The sequence below is a fragment of the Schistocerca nitens genome, chromosome 4 (assembly GCF_023898315.1).
Source record: "Schistocerca nitens isolate TAMUIC-IGC-003100 chromosome 4, iqSchNite1.1, whole genome shotgun sequence".
Lineage (NCBI taxonomy): Eukaryota > Metazoa > Arthropoda > Insecta > Orthoptera > Acrididae > Schistocerca > Schistocerca nitens.
The window spans coordinates 499,660,851-499,675,071 of NC_064617.1; the positions used below are offsets into that span (position 1 = coordinate 499,660,851).

The 14,221-nt window shown below is 37.9% G+C and overlaps 1 protein-coding gene across 1 annotated transcript; it reads left to right on the forward strand.

Moving 5' to 3' along the window:
- Window positions 1–6,345: 6,345 nt before the first annotated feature.
- LOC126251527 (ATP-dependent (S)-NAD(P)H-hydrate dehydratase) lies at window positions 6,346–13,427 on the forward strand. Its single transcript, XM_049952018.1, has 2 exons — window positions 6,346–6,800; window positions 11,903–13,427. Exons 1-2 carry the CDS (start codon window positions 6,493–6,495, stop codon window positions 12,582–12,584), a joined length of 990 nt encoding a protein of 329 aa, XP_049807975.1. The 5' UTR covers window positions 6,346–6,492; the 3' UTR covers window positions 12,585–13,427.
- Window positions 13,428–14,221: the final 794 nt, after the last annotated feature.

Sequence of the window (14,221 nt, forward strand, 5' to 3'; positions counted from 1 at the left end):
CCCTCGCTCAAAGTCCGTCAACTGCACATACGGTTCACGTCCACGCTGTCGCGGCATGCTACCAGTGTTAAAGACTGCGATGGAGCTCCGTATGCCACGGCAAACTGGCTGACACTGACGGCGGCGGTGCACAAATGCTGCGCAGCTAGCGCCATTCGACGGCCAACACCGCGGTTCCTGGTGTGTCCGCTGTGCCGTGCGTGTGATCATTGCTTGTACAGCCCTCTCGCAGTGTCCGGAGCAAGTATGGTGGGTCTGACACACCAGTGTCAATGTGTTCTTTTTTCCATTTCCAGTAGTGTATGTCAGGCGTGCACTATACGCAGGCAGCGGTTACTGGGGTGGCGGAGTACGTGTGGCGTCCACGTGGGGCTGCCCCAGAATTAGTATCGCTTACTGAAGGTTATAATGCACAGGTAGTACTGGGAACAGAAAGCTGGTTGAAACCAGACGTCAGTGAAGTTCGGACTGGAATTTTATCGTAAGAATAGGTTAGTCGCCAATGGTGGCGGCGTGTTTATTGCAGTAAAAAATTCTATAAATTCTAGCGAGGTTATCGCGAATTTCGAATGCGAATTAATCTGGGTGAAATTGAGTATCAAAGAACGGTCAAAAATCGTTATCAGATGCTTTTATAGACCACCTGGGTCAGGATCTGTGGTTGTAGAGCACTTCAGACAGAACTTGCACGATATCATTAGTAATTTTCCTGATCATGTCGTTGTAATACAGGGTGACTACAACTTGCCAGGTATAGATTGGGAGTGCTGTGCCATCAAAACTGGTACCAGAGACAGGGACTGTTGTGGCATTGTTCTGGATGTCTTTTCCGAAAATTATCTAGAGAAAATAGAGAATCAACTAGTGAGGCTAACGTCTTAGACGTCCTGGCAACAAACAGACCTGAACTTATCGAATATGCGAAGGTAGAGGAAGGTATCAGTGATCATAATGCTGTGTCAGCATCGGTGACGACGTGTCCCACAAGGAATGTTAAGAAAGGTAGGAAGATACATTTGCTCAGCAAGGTGACAGGATACAAATCTCACAAAATCTCAGCAGTCAGCGTCAAATATTCGGTGATGAGGACGATGATGTGGAGAACAAATGGAAAAAATTCAAACACATCGTTGCAATATGCCCTAGACAAGCACGTTCTGAATTAGGTTTTAAGGGATGGAGAAGATCCACCATGGTTTCATAGTCGTGTTAGAAAAGCGCTACGTAAACAAAGAGCATGTCATCTCAGATTCAAGAGAAGTAAAGACCTAGCTGACAAACAAAAACTGAACTATTCGAATATGAGCGTAAGGAAAGCAATGAGAGAAGCGTTCAATGATTTTGAAAGTATAACGTTGTCAACCAACCTGAGTAAAAACCGTAAGAGATTTTGGTCGTATGTAAAATCAGTAAGTGGATCAAAATCATCTATTCATTATCTCAGCGGCCACACCGGCACCGAAACGGAAGATAACAGAGAGAAGGCCGAAATACTGAATTCGTGCAGAGCATTGATGAATGGCGCAGGCTCTGGCAGCTGACTCTGAACGTAAATAAATGTAACATATTGCGCATACATAGGAAAAGAAATCCACTACCGTACAGTTACACTATTGATAACAAACAGCTGGAGACAGCGCCAGCCGTAAAATAGCTAGGCATAACTACCCAGAGCGACCTCAAGTGGAATGACCACATAAAACAGATAGTGGGAAAAGCAGCCACCAGGCTTAGATTCATCGGAAGAATCTTAAGGAAATGTAACTCATCCATGAAAGAAGTGGCCTATAAGGCGCTTGTTACCCGGTTCTTGGGTATTGTTCGTCTATCTGGGTTCCCTATCAGATAGGACTGATAGAAGAGATAGAGAAGATCCAACGAAGAGAGGCGCATTTCGTCACGGGATCGTTTAGCTGGCGAGAGAGCGTTATAGAGATGCTAAGCAAACTCCACTGGCAGACGTTACAAGAGAGGCGTTGTGCAGCACAGAGAGATTTACTACTGAAATTTCGGGACAGGAGGAGTCGGACAGCGCATTACTTTCCCCCACATATTTCTTGCGTATGGACCATGAGGAGAAAATTCGAAAAATTAGAGGCCGTACAGCTGCTAACCGACAATAAATCTTCCCACGCATTATTCGCGGTTGGAACAGTGTTGGAGGGATCAGGTAGTGGTACCGAAAATACCCTCCACCACACACCATTACGTGGCTTGCGGAGTATGATGTAGATGTAAATGAAATGCGTTGCACAACGCGTCCTTCAGCTCAGCTGCATTCATAATTGGAGCACTGAACACATCATGTTTCAGGTAACCTCATAGCCAGGAGTCACACCGATTAAGATCAGGTGATATGGATGGCCGCGATGTAGAGCAGCGACAAAAGATAATTCTAGAATTTCCGAAATGCCTCTGCAGCAGCCACTGTGCATTGTGCAGGGGAGCACCAAGTTGCAATAAAAATGATCCTACCCACACATCCATGCTGTTGGAGGGTTGGAATGACGTTGGTACACCAAAGCCTCTCATAGGTCTTACCAGTGATGGTACATGTAACAAGACGCACAGGATTCATCTCCTCGAAAACAATAAGACACTACGATAAATGATGCCAGCAACTCACATCACACAGTCACCTTTGTAGAATGAAGTGGTACTGATTTATGCAAGTGTAGATTTTATGTTGCCTGTATTATGCAATTTGCATATTGACATATCCTTGGAGGTGGAAACTATCTTTGTCTGTCAAGAAAATGTTCCATGATCATTCATTGTCCACTTCCATGTGAGCAAGATATTACAGAGGGAACGTTTGTCTTCTTGGCAGGTCAGCAGAGAGAAATTCAAGAACATGGGTGACTTTGTATGGATAGCAAAGCAGGATATTTTGTAGGATTGTATGCATTGTGCTCAGAAGCATGTCCAACATTTGGGCACTGGTTTTCTTTTTTTTTCTTTTTTTTTTTCAACACCACTGTTCAACCCATTCTGCAATGCTGTGGCCACATCTTTTACAGATCTTGAATCAACTGCTTTCTTCCCTCTGCAATACTGCACTTCAAAAGAACCTGTCTTTTCGAATTTTGTGACCATTTTATCCAGACCCTTAGCAGTACCACTTCATTCTACAAAGGTGACTGTGTGATGTGAGTTTCTGGGATCATTTATCGTAGTGTCTTATTGTTTTCGAGGAGATGAATCCTGTGTGTCTTGTTACATGTACCATCACTGGTAAGACCTATGAGAGGCTTTGGTGTACCAACGTCATTCCAACCCTCCAACAGAATGGATGTGTGGGTAGGATCATTTTTATTGCAACTTGGTGCTCCCCTGCACAATGCACAGTGGCTGCTGCAGAGGCATTTCGGAAATTCTAGAATTATCTTTTGTCGCTGCTCTACATCGCGGCCATCCACATCACCTGAGTGTTTGGAGATTCTACAGGGTTGCTGGGTCACAGTCACCATTCCTGTAAAAGAGCTTTAACAGCAGTGTCTGATCCCTCATGGAGACAGCTATGTTGGGTACTTCAGACGTAAACTGAGGAACAGCCAAGTGCTACACATCTGTCAATATGCATCACACAATTTCTGACTCTTACAGTGCCAAATCTACGTTAATTCTTCTTCTTCTTATTATTATTATTTGTTCCATGACGTTTCGCTCTGCACCAGTAATATGCTATTCAAATTTGATGTCGTCCTGAGTAGTGTGTCTCTTTCTGCAGAGTGGAACTTTAATTGTGGACACCCTGTGTACAGGATGAACCTGAATTTGACAAAATATTTTCTGATTATTGTGGTACAACGGACCCAAGGTCTCCAATAGCGTGTTACAGAGTACTTACATCCAATTTGATTTCTTAACACATTTATCTTATATGCATCTGTAAGATAATCATTTACTGAATCTGACACATCCATATCATCAGTAACTGTTATATAGTGCCCATTGAAGAAATTTGTCTCACTACACAATCCACTTATCAACATGTCATTTACTCTTACACTAATCCATTTCTCCTAATCTCTGATTTTACTACTCACCTCCTTCACTACATCACATGTTGCTACCATCCTAACATTACTGTATTGTTACTGTTACCTTTCATCTATTGCAGCAGAGTCACAGCTCACCACCATTTGATTATACCACCAGCTTTAACTGAGCTATAAGAACTCAGGTATTAATAAGCTCATAGTTGGAATAGTAGCTAGACCTGTACTTTAGTTCTTATGAGGAAGCAGAAGAAATAATCATGAAAAATGCAGAAGACATTCTCATGTAATAGAGAAGTTTACCTGAAATGTAGTAAAACACAGGAAAACTTCAGGGAAAGAGAAGTATGAAGTAAGTCGATTAAATACAAGACTTTATGATAAAACAGCAATAGATCATCAATTTATTTATTTATTTATTATCATCCCAATGATCACATTTGTGATATAGGATTTTAGGTAGAAATTGTGATGAATTTACTATTGGTAAGTGAAATGTGTAGTGAGCTGTAATTTGAGCATATTAATACTTGACTAAAAAACAACATATAAGATTTTAATAAAATTCCTACAAAATGGAAAACTAACAAATAAAGTTGGACAACTGTATTTTCAATTGTGTATTTTATTCGCAACAGCCTCACTGTCAGTAGTTTAATTAACTATGAAAAAACTTTCACTGTGGCACCAGTGTAACAGGAGTGTATGTTTGTTAAAGGCTACAGTGTAATTCTAATTAAAATTTGCGAAATTGTTGTAGAACATTTAAAAAGTTGCTATGGACTACATGTAGCTTTTGTTAAAGTCTTATGATATACTTATGAATGTTGCTAATTTTGTTTATATGTCAATTTATTTGACAAAATTAAATGCATAATGTAAGAAAGACAAGACACTTAAATTTCATAAAGATTACAATTTACAGTTAAATTGTATGCAATTGTACACAAATTGATTTGTCATGAAGTCACATTTGTTATACAAGAACAGACTATTAAATTACCTATGAAGGTTTCTGTATTATACAAAGTTTTCCTTTTAACTATACTCTACAACAATTTTAATTCTTTTATTTAATTCCATTATGCCATGGGGAATATTGTTTAAAAGTATTTTGCCAATATATTCAAAGTTGATTCTTACATAATTTAACCAAGTCATTGCTGTTTCACGTTTGTGTGCCCAGCTATGACTCTCTCACTAGGTGTTTACATTTGGAAAATTATTTTCTAATACTTGGCCCCAGCGAAATGACTTCATTTGTTGCAAGAACCCTACAGTACAGTATTCTGTTATTTGCTATTTTGTTGTACTCAGCATCAGCCTATAATAAATATGTTCAGGAAATACCAGACAGTGTAAGAGCTCAGCATTCGTCTTTTACTTGTTAGGTTTCTTTCAATTGCTTTGAGACGTATATCATTTTTATTAGTCTCCATACGTCTCAAAATTAGAAAAATAATTCTGCACATTACCCAAGTCTAAAGTAAGAACCACAAACTGAACTATATAGAATTTGTGAAGTATCATATCTGAAGCTTTTTTGTAATTCTTCTAGTTTATGATTTTGTACTACTACAACATGTGTACATTAGGACAAAGATGCAACTACCATGTAGTTGTAGTTATTCTGCTGTTGGGAAACTCTAAGAGTACTTTAGAAGCAATAAGTTAGTGACATTTTAATAAACAAGCACTGATTAAATACAAAGTGAAGCAATTGTGACCCAACATTCTATACACTCTACAGTGCTCAGCGTACTTTAAGATTCTTAATTGGTTTAATTATAAGAGTATTAGTTATGCTGAGTTTTAGCAGTTGGATATATATATATATATATATATATATATATATATATATATATATATATATATATATATATATATATATCTTCTGTAGCATTACTGGACAATCCTTTGAGTGTGAAATACGAAGTCAAATTTTGTCATTATATGCTTTTCTTGTATTCAGTACGTCTTAGAACCATATGTCTAACTTTCAACTGAGATAACGTATTACAGCAAAAGAAATTACTCTTCACCTACCACGATGAAACTGTCCAGGCAATTTCAGTCATTTAAAACTCTTAATACCTTTACAAAACTACAGCCATGAAAAGCATAAACATATTTGTTAATTGTTTGGCTTTCTCACATTTAAAATATTAAATTAAATTAACCACAATGTTATAACAACTTGTTTTCTTTATTTAGCTCATCTTTTCTGTTATAAATGCCCGCTCTTTACACAATACATTCGCGCTTGTTTCATTCGGTTGAATAAACTCGCAACATGTCGATATTATCGATAGAACATCGATATTACAACGATCGTAAGAAGGAAGTTTGTTTACGTTCCATATGTACTGTTTACACGAATGACTTGCTAAACATAACTTTGATATGTATTGATAGCTTAATCAGTGTTGAACCATTTTTGGAGTTCGAAAACAACATTTCTTTGAACTCTGTTTCCGTACTATTGGATTGCATGAAGAAGCTCTGCTGGGTCCTGAAACGATCCATAAGCATTAATTCCTGCTTAAATTGTCAATACCGGCAAATTAAAAATATGGTAAATACGGAAGCAGTAGAAGCGATGAAAGCCGCAAAGGCCATTGTTCCATCACTACGGGACGACGGACACAAGGGATCATCTGGGAGGATAGGTGTTGTTGGTGGCTCTCTTGAATACACGGGAGCACCATACTTCGCAGCAATCTCGGCTTTCAGAGTGGGTTGCGATCTAAGCCATGTCTTCTGCTGTAAAGAAGCAGCATCTGTTATAAAATCCTACAGGTAATAAGCGAACGTAAACATAGCAGTTTCGGGTATCATTGGTTAGTTACAGTGCCTCTCGTTCAATAGGTGTGACAAATATTATTTAATAAAAGAACAGTCAACAGCGTGGGGTCATTTCCTTGTCCCTGGTGGAATTAGTGGTACCTGATGTCCCACAGCTTAAATTTGCATAGAAAAGTATAGGAAAATCCACTCAAACGTATTCACTTTCAGTCCACATGTTACTATGTTAATTGTATTGGTAACGGGCCAGCAACTGAAACGTTAATGAGTATGAAAAGGAGTAAATGATATCTCAGTTTCTGTTCATAGATTTTTCAGCTGTGCAATAAACTTAATGTCTCACTGCATTAACCTGCACACACAAGCTAAATAATGCGTAGCAATCCTTTTTTCAGTATGCCTGTCTGACAGTCATCACCTCCTCTATGTTGTGAGAAACAATTTATGCTTTTCATATCGATGCCATACCATCCCAGAATTTCCATTATATAAACACTCAATAGTGTGACACAATCCAGAGAATGCAAATAAATGGCATCATGCACAAAAAACATAATCAGTTGCATTACTGATACATGAAAATGTTTTCTTTTGTAGTTCCAGGCATAAGCGTATAAGCTCTAGCCAGCACTACTTGATTCATAATACTTCATGACTCCTCTGACTTGGCTGGCATGTAAGCACTTGGCAACACACAAAGCAATATATAAAACAAAATACTCAGCAATCTTGTCAGTGATTAGTATTTCTGTGAGCTAACATACATATAATACCAAAAAGATGCTTTTTTCAAATAATGGATGGATACTTACTCAGTGTATATCTTAGCAGTAGACAGGAATGTATAGAAGATGGAAATTGTGCTGTGATCACAATGGAAAAACAGCATATTTGTGTGTTAAGCTGGTCTTAATGGAACTGGTTTAGCTAATTTCAATCAATTAGTCTTTAATATAACACTTCCTTTGTCCTGTGGCACAAATTTCGTTGTTTCACTCAAATGTCTATATAACAAGATATAAATCCCACCTTTCATGCCTTGCAAAACACAGCAACATACTGTCTGAAAATTGTGGGTCATAGAATTTTTTAAACATCCCATATCTGTTTTTGTTTTGAAAAATAAATAGGCCTACTTACTCAAGTTTGCACCAATCAAATTAGTGGAAGTAATTTGTTGTAGCAGATACGTAGGCACTGCCCAAACCAACCTGCGTGCTGCATCCTTTTCATATTTTGAATTAAATTTAACAGTTGTTCTGAAATTATAAAAGTTTGTCAAATTAAATGCAGTTTAATGTTTTGCATGTAGTAAGTTTATTGCCATTTATCAGCCCATCTCAGTCCAATGTCACTTATCCTAGTTAGCCACATACTCAGTTACTTTTCATCAAGTTCTCAGTAAGAATGTTGATGTTATTTAGTTACTTCACCCAGAATTGTTTGAGAGTTCGTCCAATGTCCAACTTTCACATGTGGTTGCCTATTAAAAATCAGTTTACCACATGTTACAAATGGATACCATGCATGTATCAATCTGGTAACTTCAGGCTTCTCCAGGCTCACAATTCCACATACTTAGCTTCACAGAATTGCTTCCCAGTCACTATCACACTTCGTAATACTACTTCTTATCACAAACTAAGTGTGCTTCAAAATTAAATTTTTGTGCGTGTGTCTGAGCAGCAACCTGACTACACCCTTGACCACTGTTTATTGACTGACTCCAGTCTCTCAAAAGCACCTGCTGTTGACCTGGGTTTCCCTGACTGTTGGTGTGTAACTGTAACTTCTAGAATATTAGTGATACTGCAGCCATCGTAAATTAGCTACTAATAGCACTCTTACGATTTTCACACCGAGCAAGGTGGCACAGTGGTTAGCACATTGGACTCGGATTTCGGAGGGTGAAGGTTCAATCTCACATCCAACCATTCTGATTTAGGTTTTCCATGATTTTCTGAAATTGTTTCAGGCAAATGCAAGGATGGTTCCATTGAAATGTCATGGTCAATTTTCTTCCTGCTCCTTCCCCTTTCTGAGCTTGTGCTCCATCTCTAATGACTTCGCTGTCAAGAGGACATTAATTTCCTCCTCCACTTTCACAGTCACAGAATTCCATGAAGAATATACCAAGCAGTCTTCATCTTAAGAAAGACTTACTGCAGAAGATTAGTTATCATTTCAATTTCATCCAAGTCAAACAGCTTCCTTTTAAGTTTTTATTCCTTTCATTTCTATACTCTTCCATGTGTTATATTTATAATTTTTCTTGCGTTGATGTTACAGCTCCTTCAAGACTGATATTGATGGGAGAGTCTGTGAAAGTTGTGATTAAAATTTGCCAGGGTGTTTTCTTCTTCTTCTTGGAATAGCGTCTTTGAGATGAATCTGTTTGCCTTTCTGTGATATGGTCCTTTTGTACCTCTAATACTGTCAACTTCAGTAATGTGAGAAATGTTCAGATTAGCAATTATATTCTCAGAAACATTGACATTGGAAATTAATAGAAAGTCAATTCTGTGGTTAGAGTGTGTTGGTAAAGCCTTATCATCAAATAAGGTGGCACATAGGACCAACAAGTATCTGCTCGGTGCGACAGTAGGCCTAATGCCTATCTTGGTTGGTGACAACAAGGAAGGATGCTCTGCTAACCAATCCAGCCACATCATAGATTGTGACTGATCTCTATGTGCTAGGCATAAGGTCACAACATACTGCTTACGGAATTTCTTTAAAAATGTAAAAATCCCAAATGAAGAGTTTGCTACTTATGGCATCTGTGAAGTATAGAATAGACAAAGTAATATCGAATTTATTTTCGTAACTAGCATTTTTTCCCATGTATGGACACGCTGACAAAATTATTGGCTGACTGCAGAGTCCATTCTCACAACCTTGTCGATCCTTTGAGCAACTTGAAAAAGAGATACATTATGTTTGGCACTCTTATAGCATTCTAGATCAAGGAAATACAGGATATAAATGCCAACACATCACGTTCAAACACTTTTACCTGTCACCCCATTTCATGCCCATCTCATTCCTTGGGTTAATAGAGAAAGGGCTTTGATACAGATCAGATGTTAACATAACCTATATTTTATATTCACACTGATTGTCTTCGGCATCTTGCTATCAAACTATCACCATCCAACTTAACATTGACCTTGGGCCACACTACAGGTGGGTCTGTCAACATAGCAATTTTTTTGGGGGGAGGAGTACAACAGTGCCACACTTGAGCCCCAAATTCTTCCTTTGTGTCTGAGATGAGATTTTGTTGTATTATGTTTTTATTGGTCCTTTAGATCAGACAACATACAGAAAGTACATTCGTGGTGAGAGTTGGGTGTATGATGGTAGATTATGGGAAGTGGTGTGATGGTTACATTTAAGAAGTACTGTACATTAAAAAAATAAAAAAGTCAAAATAAAAAACACCTCCAGATGTATAGATTTCCAGTTTGAAATGGGATCCAGCATAGTCACTGGTATCCGTAGATTTCTTCTTAACATGGCAATCCCTTCAATTATCACTTTGGTCTGCAAGTTATGATTGTTGCATAAGAACAAGAGCTGACTAAGCATTGATTAATATTAGAGACCCCTTTTGGAACCGTAAGGGATAGCATTAGCAGTAAATTAAGCCTTAATTCGAACATTACAAACACTTTTTTTCGTGATTAAAGAAGGGTGATAAGTACGTATGTTCTGAATCTAAAGCTTGGTTTAAACATCACAGTATTTCACTAGTTGTGGTCTTACTGGCAGTGCTATGTCTTTCCATTCCTCCAAACTGAAAGCTGACTTACGTAGCTATGTTTCCTTTCTTTCTTTGTTTGTTTCTTTCTCTTCTTCATTAACTAACTGGTTCATTCGTTCATTCACTGTGTTTCATGGATTCCATCATCGAGGAGCATCTTCATATGTGTGGAATGAATCAAAGTAAAAATTAATGAAAGAAAAGCAACTCCCATAAACGTAAAAAAAAGAGAAACTTTCTTAGTAGGCTGCCATTTATGCTTGTCAGCAGAATGGAACCTAGTAAGTTAGAACAAAAGATGCTACTTGGAGAAAAGCTTCTGCTTCCTCAGTTGTATTAAAAGTTAGTGGAGAGCATGCAGTTTAACTTGAAATCCGGACAGCAGTGAAAGTTGCTATTTCTTAGTTAAGAAGTGTGTTGGTTGATGTAAAAAAAGAGATTACATAGGACTGACAAGTGAAAGTTAAACATAAATAAAGTGTACAGTAGAAGAAAAACTTCATCTCAATGATGGAAAATAAATTTTATTTGCCCTTTATTCTTAATTTTATGATGATCTAATGACACTCACAAATACTTCTAGACATTTATTGTAAGAATAAAGTATAAATTTTTGGCAATAACTGAAATCTACAACTACATCTAACTTCTTAGAATAATTTTACAAATTGATTAGGCCTATATGATTCCAGAATGAATTTCCACTCTACAACAAGTGTGGACTGACGAGAGAGTGGACTGATGTGAAACTTCCTGGCAGATGAAAACTCTGTGCCAGACTAATACTCGAACTCAGAACCTTTGCCTTTGCGAGCAAGTGCTCTACCAGCTGAGCTATCCAAGCATGACCCACAACACATCCTCACAGATTTATATCTGCCATTACATCATCTCCTACCTACTGGCGGAAGTAAAGCTGTGAGATGGGTCGTGAGTTGTGCCAGGGTAACTCAGTAGGTAGAGAACTTTTTCACAAAACTTAAATGTCCAGAGTTCAATTCGTGGTCCGACACACAGTTTTAATCTGCCACGAAGTTTCATTAGGTGATGTTCACATGAAAACCTCTTTAGGTGACTGTTTGGATTGCTGTAAAGTGGTTAAATACAATGCTGCTGCACTGTATTTTGTTTTGTCAGTTTCATTTTGTTTGCATACATCTAGTTCATGCACTTATGTCATATATTCCTGAAGCATACATAATTTTTGACAACATCAAGACATATGTTTTATATGATTAGGGATGTGTAAATGTACAACTGTCTTAAAGGAAAAGTTGTTTTCTGTAAAACATGATGCTGAAATTGAGGTTCTGTTCTTTTATAATTACAGCCCAGATTTGATTGTCCATCCAGTGCTTGATGCTCCAGATGCACCAGATCAGGTGTTTCCGTGGTTGGAACGCCTTCATGTGTTGGTTGTTGGTCCTGGATTAGGTCGTGATCCAAAAATTTTGGATTCAACAGCAAGAATTGTTGAAGCATGGCGTTCAGAGAAAAAGCCCCTCGTTGTGGATGCAGATGGCCTCTTCCTCGCTGGAAAGTACCCAGATATTCTGCGAAATTATCCTGGAATACTTGTGGTTACTCCTAATGTAGTAGAGTTCCCTCGACTGGTGAAAACATTCTGTGAGACATCTGGGTCAGAAGAAGACAAAACGGTTCAGGCAAAATGTCTATCTCAAGAACTAGGGCAATTTTCAGCAATTCTTCAGAAGGGACAAGAAGATACCATAACTTCTAGTGAAGGATGTGTTTGGGCTGTGAAAGCTGGTGGATCACCAAGGCGCTGTGGTGGCCAGGGAGACTTGCTGTCAGGGAGCTTAGCTACTTTCTTGTACTGGGCATCACAGACTGCACCACCAGAAAAAGCTGGTCTTGTAGCAGCATATGCTGCTTGTAAGCTAATACGTGACTGTAATTCACGTGCCTTTGCTGAGAAGGGCAGAGGAGCAATCACATCTGATATGCTCCACTACATTCCTGCTGTGTTTAACTGCTTGTTTGAAAAATGAGAGCACTTCTGTTATTGCACTGAAAAGAACACTTTTACACCAAAGGCCCTGTCAAATTTTCTGCATGCTTGGTAAAAAATGGTATTTCTCAGCCAGTGATGACTGAATGATATCTTTATTTACAGATTTTGAGATACCTATAAAGTTTGCTGGAGTCATTGCTACTACAGGCAACTTTAAAAGCACATAATTTGATGTGTTTGCTATGTTTTGTGTTTGTTTTTTTTATTATTATTTGATTGACATACGACTGCTGCAGAACTTATCACAAATTCTAAAAAACAATATTACAAAGAGGACTGATTACTACTTACCGTATAGAGGAGATGGCGAGTCACAGACAGGTGCAAGAAAAAGGCTACTATGCATGTGAGCTTTCGGCCAAAAGCCATTCTTCTAATGTACAAAACACACACAACCTATGTGGTCTGACGCCTGGCCACAGACAGTGGTTTTCAATGTACAAGTTGTGCTTTTGTGAATGTGTGTGTGTTTTGTTCATTAGAAGAAAGCCTATTGGCCAAAAGCTCACATGTATAACAGTCTTTTTCTTGTGCCTGTCTGCGACTCAGCAGCTCCTCTATATTGTGAGGAGCAGTCTATCCCACTCATAGTACATTGTCATATTTCTGTCCTGGATTTTCCATTGCTTTATCACAAATTCTGATTTTTCACTGTATATTTTGAACATTGTGTCACATATTATAGAATGAGTAAAAGTCATGATTTTATGTAACTGTATTATATTTCTGTGCTTACTCAGATTCCTCACTTGTACGATGATTTTATTTGGAAGAGTTTTATCTTGTATCCACTTTCATTAATAACAAGGTTGGTTTGGCATTTGATTTTTTATTGTGTGCTTCCCTTATAAAAACTGATAACTTACATGGTAAATGAATCACCAATATGCACAGAACAAAATAATAAGCATACATATACTGAAAAAAATACAAAGGGGAAGAATCTATTAAAATGTAAGAAATTATTGTGATTACAGCCACATTGGTAAAAGTGCGTAATGGATTGCAATAAGTATTGAGGCTGTATAGTTTGAGTTTTGGTAGTTAAAGGAACAGAATTATTTACTGTGAGGTGCATGGTACCTTCCTAGATTTACATATGTAACACCCTGTAAGGCCAGTATTACACAATCATATTTCTTTCGTGAGCTGCAAGTGGAGGATGTCAAGTCATACATAAATTACTTAAGAGTGGGTGAGAATACATTTCAGTATTTGCTCAGTGAAGTGACTCCCCATATCACAATGCAGAATACTCACTTAAGAACTGCTGTATCTGCAGGCGACAGGCTCACAGTAATTCTCCAATTTCTTGCTACAGGACAGAGCTTACAATACAGCACTCAAATACCACAATGCACATTAACTAAAATAATCCCTGAAATGTGTGAAGCAATTTATGAAGCACTAAAGGACCAATATGTGAAGGTAAATAAATGTCCAATACAATTTATGTGCATTAAGAACTATTTTTATTTTTAAACAATGTAATAAATGCAGTTTGTGTCCCAAAAACTACAAAATTAATAGAAATGTACGAAACTGATGACACACTTTTTAACTTGATGCACCTGGAGTTCAAAAGTGGACATAGTAGGATGGAGAGCTCAGAAT